We start from the raw sequence: 7164 nt of genomic DNA, 5'->3' as shown, positions 1-7164 counted from the left end.
GCATTGAGTGATGACACATGATATTTTTTAACTTTTGACTAAAGTTAGGGACCTCTATATAATTAGTCCAATAATTTTTTTTTTGGTTTACTCGCAATATGAGGATTTCAATAATGGTATTATCAACATTTGAATCCTTTTTAAAAAGAAAGAATCTAATGGTGGTCATGACTGTAAGGGCCCAATTTCGTCCGGCCCAAAATCAAGAAATAAAAAAAATAAAAACCAAAATAAAGTCCAAGTCCATTTACAAGATAATGGCCCAAATACAAAAAACCCAAGGCCCAAATATATAACCTAACCCTAAAACCCAATAACCCAAGCCTAATAAGCCCATAACCTAGACTTTTTTTCAAACCGCTCCTCCCCTCACGTCAGCGTGCTCGCCGCCTGAGGCTTGACGCGCCCCTACCACCATTGCACCAAAATGGCAAAGGTGTGCTTCCCATTGTCACCGTTGACCTCGCACCACCACCTGCAAAATAGAAAGAAAAAGGACAGAAACAAAAGGCAAAAATAGTGAAAATGGCAGAAACAACAGAAATCGAAAGAAAAAATAGAAAAAAAATAATAAACATGATGGCTATAAAAGCCATAACAACGAAAGTATTTTTACACGGAAGCAATCAAAAAAACAAAATATAAAAAAAGGTGATTCATTTATTTATTTATTTTTTGGATTTGTTGTTTTTTATAAAAATATAAAATAAAAAAGGGAGAAAGGTTTGGAAAACTTACCAGATGCTTCGTGATCCGCCACCGTGAGTGGACGAAGTCGTCACCTCCGATGAAAGGTGACCCCTTTTCTGATGAAAAGGTTTTGAAAACCTAGAAACTGAAAGGTTCTTTGGGGATTTTTGCGACTTTTGGCGGATTTTTGGGAAATATCAACCCCAGATTTGGATTCTGGGAGCCGAAATGCTCAAAAAAGAGGTCATTTTGTGTTTTTCAGCCACCGAGAACAGCAGAGCCCGTCACTGATGACCGGTGGCCATCGTAAGGGCTCACCAGACCTGAAGGCCGGCCTAAGGTTGGCTTGAGAGGAAAAAAAGGGGTTTCAGATTTTTTTTAACTTAAGCAGAAATGAAAATTTTAAAAAAAAATTGGTTTATATTGCCATGAGTAAACAGTGCCATTTTAGCTGATGTTCATAGGTTCCAAAACAGCGTCGTTTTGACACGACCCGAATACCCGACCCAAGTACATCAGGATTCGCGTGTTTTTGCAATTAGGGTATAATTGCGACCCTAGTCCTTCCGCTTTTTAGACAATTTCCAATACAGTCTTGTGTTACTTTTTTTTCTATTTTACCACTTTCTTTATTTTATTTTATTTTATTTTGGTCCATAGGCCATTTTTGGGAAATAGATACTTGAGACGGCGTTGTTTTGATGCTCAGCCCGATAACTCGACCTGAACCGCACAAGATTCGAGTGTTTTTTTTATATGGGGGTTCTATTTATTTCCCTGGTCCTTCCGCTATTAATTGATTTTCAATCCAGTCATATTGCTTTTTTTTCCTTTCTAAAATTTTTACCATACAATTTTGTCTTTTTTTCATTTTAGTCCCTCTTGGAACGGTGTGTTTAGTGGGTTAGGGAATAATTTCTCAGTCGGTCCCTGTCCTTTTTCGCACATTTTATTTTAGTCCTTTATTCTGTTTTATTATTTATTTTATTTATTTTATTATGATTTATACTTTTAATTTTGTTTAAATTTCGATTCAATCCCTCATTCATTTAATTTCATCCTTTTATGAGTTGTTTTATCTATTTATTCATTATTCCTTTACCTTTTTTTTAAATTGGTGTTATTTATATTTCCTTTTATTGTGCATTTATTTATTTTTGTTTTGTGCCCTTATTATTATTATTATTATTATTATTATTATTATTATTATTATTATTATTATTATTATTTATGTTATAATGGTAATCATGACATGATATAGTTGTTATAAATTTATGTTTTCATTTTCATATATTTGCTTTATTATTACTCACTAGTATGACATTTTTATTTTTTACTTTTTTTTTATTTTCTTTATTCATTTATATCATTATTTCATTTTTTTCACCCTCTATTATTTTATCTTATTTTGCCAATCATCGTGTCATCCTATTAAAATATATTTATCCGTTTCTACATTATGCCCAAATAAATTAAACGTACTTTGTTTTAAAAGTTATATTCATTTTACCTAATGCATATAAAATATTCAAAACCGAGACAATGTTCATTATTTTTGGGATTTGAAGAAGTCGTGCTCCTAACTTACGGGGTATGGCATTTTCCTAGAACTAAAATAATCGAATATCCTATTTAAAATAACAAAAAACAAGATTTAGGTAACGATCAAACGGCGATTCTTCTGGTTTTCAAGAACTAAAGACATCGTGTCCTAGCTCACGGGGCATGATCCTTCTTCTTGATTAATTCGGAATAAGACCTTTTCTATTAAATTTAATTTAGTTAAGTAATGTCTTAATACAAAAAGTGATCGTGTTTTAAATTCTCTTCAAATTTTTAATTCTCGACACTAAGACATCAAGTAATCAACTAGGTACCAATTTTGGGCGTCACGAGGGTGCTAATCCTTCTTTGTGTGTAACCGACTCCCGAACCCATTTCTTGGATTTTGTAGACCAAAAATCATTTTAATAAATCAAATCTTTTAATAAAATGATCAAATTACGATGTGATCCGATCACACTTCATAAAAATGATTGGTGACGACTCACAATTTTATTTTTTAAAATAAAAGTCAATCTCAAAAAAGAGTTTCGACAATGACAAACCATGACAATGACCCACCCTTTCCAATGAGCCCACGTTCTAGCATGACAGCACTGACCACCATGCCCCACCCTTGCCATGTATTTTCAGGATCTCTGCTTTGTTCTTGAGGTAATTTCTATCGGTATATCCTTGTTTTCTCATATAAAAAATAATATGTTAAAATCTGAAGGGAAAAAAAAAGGGAAAATATCATTCTTGAAATAATTTCTATTGGAATGTCCTTGAGTCTTCATGTGTACTTGACATCATGGTTTTAGCAGTTAAACTTTTGAATGGAATGTTTGAAATTCTTTAAAATATTCTTGAATTAGTCTGATTAATGTTCATGGTCCATGACATTTTCAGAGCAGGTTGGATCTAATTGGCAGTTGGAGGAATTATATCAGCATCTTTTATGACATCTTGTAGTTAGGTCATTCTTGAAATGTTGTGAAGACCGAGACACCATGCAATCAAAGAGGGAATGTTTCTTATGTTGATTAAAGGCTTCAAAATTGTTCATGGTAGTTATCACCACTGACATTTTTCTCTTTAGTCTTTCATTTTATTTCAGATATAATCACTGTAAAATACTCTAGACAATGTTTGTTCCTTTCGTTGTAATATCATTCTTTCAGTTTCAGAATTAGTACTCCATAATTCAATGTTTTCACACACATTTGAAATTAAGGAATAGATCCATGTTTTGGAGACGCCATACTGGTTGATTGTCTAATGTTGGTAAGCTCATAAGAAATGGTAGGGTGATGGTCATAGTTTATCATCTCCGTTATTCAATTCTCTCCTCTTAAAGAGGATTCAAACGTTGATAATGTCACCATTGAAATATTCATGTTCCAAGAAAAGAAAAAAAGTAATTTGAACTAATTATAGAGATGTCTCTAGGTTTAGTCAAAAGTCAAAAAAAAATCACGTGTCACCCAATGAATTAATGTACCACAGCAAAATCCATTACTGGATTAACGGAATTTTTAACAACAAGGATGCTATTTTGGATGAACTGTTATGTGTAGTTATATTATCAAATAAAAGCCAAAGAAAAAAAATTCAATAAAGACTATTTTGATCTAAATTTTGAGTATTGATAAACACATCATTTATGTATTTACTTTTGTGATAGTTCTCTTCTTGAATTATGCTATTTATGTTCTTAATTATATTATTTATACTTATATTTTATTCATTATTGATTTAGGGGACAACTAGAGAAAAAGTTTATTTTTAAAAAGTTTTACGATTTGGTCACAGTGCAACATCAGTGAGCTACAAAACCTCCATTTTGGGCCCATAATATACCGATTCAAAGATAATTGAAAATTTTAATTGAAGTTTTTCACAGATGAAGCCCAAAAACATCAAGAAGGCATCATAAACGGCCTGGAAGTTTGATGCGAAAATTGCTAAAATATCTTGAAAATTTCTTCTTTTATATAATGAATTCTACTTTTGTATTTTTGCACTATAAATAGACATTATTAAGTTAAGATTGGGTAGTGACTTTTAATTTTATTTTATGTTCTTTATTTTACTTTGTTTTAATTTTTAATTGCAACCCCTCCCTTATCTTTATTATTTTACTTATTTATTAAAGAAATAAAATTATTATTAATCTCGGTGGATACAACCCTATTTACTGATTTCTATTAATCTTATATTTTTTGAAGTAGTTGTAGGTTTAACGACAAGTACCCGTGTAAATTACATAACCAAAAATTGGACATTTACGTGGTATTTATAAAAAAAATCTAAATAAATAAAAGACTAAGAAATTAAAATAAATGTCTGGGGATATGTTTTCTCCCATTATTTACAAGAATAATTTCATATTCTACTCCAATATTTGATTAAGCAGTTGCACCGAGGCTGGCTTTGCCGCCAGGGCTTGCTTTGCCCCCAGGGCTTGCTTTGGCGGGGCCTGCTTGGCCACCGGGGCTTGTTGGGGCAGGGGCTGCACATATAGGAGGGTTTTGCTTGCCACTAAGTTTAGGACTGACATTGGAACATTGTGATATGGCAGGTCCATCGGGTCCAGTGTAAGTAAGGTCAATGTCTGCGAGTTCCACACCTTCACATGGGAATCCGGCGCTGCAAATAATCTTCACAGCTTCTTTACCTGCAGCAGTGCCTCGGATGTTCTTGAAGCTAATATTGCTAAGCTTAACTCGTGATGGATTCTGTATTAACGCAATAATAATAATGCGTTAGATATCCATTTAAACCATTTCCACTCTATCAAAGATTTGGTGAAGTACATACCTTTAAATCGCATTGATTCCATGGGCAATATTGTTGGTCGATAATGATAGGATTGCTAACATTATCCATCGTTATATCTTCAAAATGCATATCCGATGCAGTGCCGGGATAAGAGGCTGGCCAACTTTTGATTCTAACACCATTCATAGTATTAGTGATGGTGCAGTTCGCGATTTTAATTCCGGCAACCGGTTCTTCACCTTTGTACTTTCCTAGACTGCCGATACTAATACCATGACCAGGACCGCAGCTAATTCCATTGACGACCACATTCTTAGAACCATCACCCAAAGAAATACAATCGTCCCCCGTTTTTATCTCCGAGTGCAGAATAGTGACTCCATCTGATCGCCCGATGTGAATTCCATCGGTGTTTAAGCTATGCTCGGGGTTAGAGACGGTGAAATGCTCGAAAGTAATGTTTTTGCATCCCAAAACATTAACATTAAACTGTTTGCTGTCTTTGGTGGTTATGTCATGTATATAGGCGTTCGTCAGAAAATTGAATCTTATGTTCTGTCTCAAATCAGAACAGAGAAACTTGAATATTAGGTTTAGAGTAAAAAGAACAAATTACTGCGTAGGGAAAGAAAACCTTACAATGGGAAATAAAGTACACTTTTTATTTTTATGACAGTCGTTCTTGGACCAAGCAAGGGCTCCTTGGCCATCGAAAATACCACCGCCGGACATCGTAAACCCTTCGATGCGGCTGAAAATAACCCAGTTATCGTCTTTGAAATGACTAGGATCAGGCGGAGCCTTTATGGTGCCTTGAACTTGAATATCGACAGGACCCTTGCATGGACCTTCCAGGGCTGCTCGACTTAAAAGGAACGTCCCTGCAGGAATCACTATTTGGGACGGAGCTGGCGATGCGCATGCTTCTTTCCACGCATTCAGCAATGGCTAAACACACACACACACACACACATACCATTTAAAATCTATATATTCCACCACTGACGAATAAAATGAAGTGCGTTTTATGCTTAGTTACCTGACTCAAATCTGTTTTCTCATCGGCCTTTGCTCCAAATTGGGCAACTACATCCAAAGTACCACCTCCTCCACCTTCCGGTGCCCCTCCCTGCGGACCTCCAGCAGGTTGAGCACCACCAACAGCTCGGGGTTTAACGGTTGAAGGGAAAAGCAATAATAATACTGAGATGACAGTGATAATCTCTTTTACACCCATAATCTTTTTTCTCTTTATTTATATTTTTAAATGAGAAATTGTTGTGGAGAAGCAGTGAGTATGGATTTAGTGTCTGTTTGAAACCATTTATATAGTGAAGTTGAGAAAGCTACAGCCAACCAAATGCTTTCTAATTTTATCATTTTGATTAAAATTCGGACATCCTTAGCGGAATTGTTGTTACATTTTGTGGGAAATAATTCATCAATAAATTATATTCTAGATATGTCGTTTTTTTAATAATATAATAGAGCTAAATTCCCCCATAAAATAAAATATTTCTATTTAGGTCTTTAATTTTTTTAAATTTTAAATTAATAAAAATAAAATTATACTTTGACCCTCTAAAATTATAAAAATTTGATTTAATCCTTTAAAAATTATAAAGGTATAGACTATAAAAAATTAAAATTTCATTCGCCCCTGACCCAACACTTATTGGTGTAGTGACAAACGGGTTAATTATAAAATTAAAAAGCTCAAACACAGTGATCAATAATTCATAATCAATTCTTTTTTTATTCATTTATCAAGTTAAATAAATGAAAATGAAAAAGATTTTAAAATTTATTTATTTAATGAATCAAACATGAACAATTACATGTTATTTCATTTAAGTTCATTTAAAACTCGTTCAATACGTCGTTTAATTCTCAATTATTTTTTTAAATTCATTTAAAACTTGTTTAATAAATTATTTAAAATTCGTTTATTGTTTAATTATATATAATTAATATTATTATTATTTTTTATATTTTTTATTTATAATATATTATTCATATATATGTTTGATTATTTTAGATCTATGAAAACAAAAAATATGTTTATTTATAGTTTATTTATTTATTAGTCATGAGCAATTTTTTTATTGTTTGCAAATATGTTTAATTATATCTTAATAAAAATGTTTG

General features: G+C 32.7%; 1 protein-coding gene across 1 annotated transcript; it reads right to left on the bottom strand.

Moving 5' to 3' along the window:
- Positions 1–4473: 4473 nt before the first annotated feature.
- On the bottom strand, positions 4474–6311 carry LOC107911294 (exopolygalacturonase). Its single transcript, XM_016839161.2, has 4 exons — positions 6056–6311; positions 5656–5964; positions 5056–5571; positions 4474–4973 (listed from the first exon to the last, which is right to left on the bottom strand). The coding sequence occupies exons 1-4, from the start codon at positions 6251–6253 to the stop codon at positions 4644–4646; spliced, it is 1353 nt and encodes a 450-aa protein (XP_016694650.1). The 5' UTR covers positions 6254–6311; the 3' UTR covers positions 4474–4643.
- Positions 6312–7164: the final 853 nt, after the last annotated feature.

This window comes from Gossypium hirsutum, chromosome D11, assembly GCF_007990345.1.
Source record: "Gossypium hirsutum isolate 1008001.06 chromosome D11, Gossypium_hirsutum_v2.1, whole genome shotgun sequence".
In the NCBI taxonomy this organism is placed as follows: domain Eukaryota; kingdom Viridiplantae; phylum Streptophyta; class Magnoliopsida; order Malvales; family Malvaceae; genus Gossypium; species Gossypium hirsutum.
The sequence above is the reverse complement of the archived record's forward strand: the minus strand, read 5'-3'. Positions and strand labels throughout refer to the sequence as shown.

Coding starts and splice junctions, on each gene's coding strand:
- LOC107911294 (XM_016839161.2), bottom strand. CDS start 6,253: ATGGGTGTAAAAGAGATTATCACTGTCATCTCAGTATTATTATTGCTT. Junction 5,572..5,655: donor AGTGTACTTTATTTCCCATT/GTAAGGTTTTCT, acceptor GATTTGAGACAG/AACATAAGATTCAATTTTCT. Junction 4,974..5,055: donor GGAATCAATGCGATTTAAAG/GTATGTACTTCA, acceptor GCGTTAATACAG/AATCCATCACGAGTTAAGCT.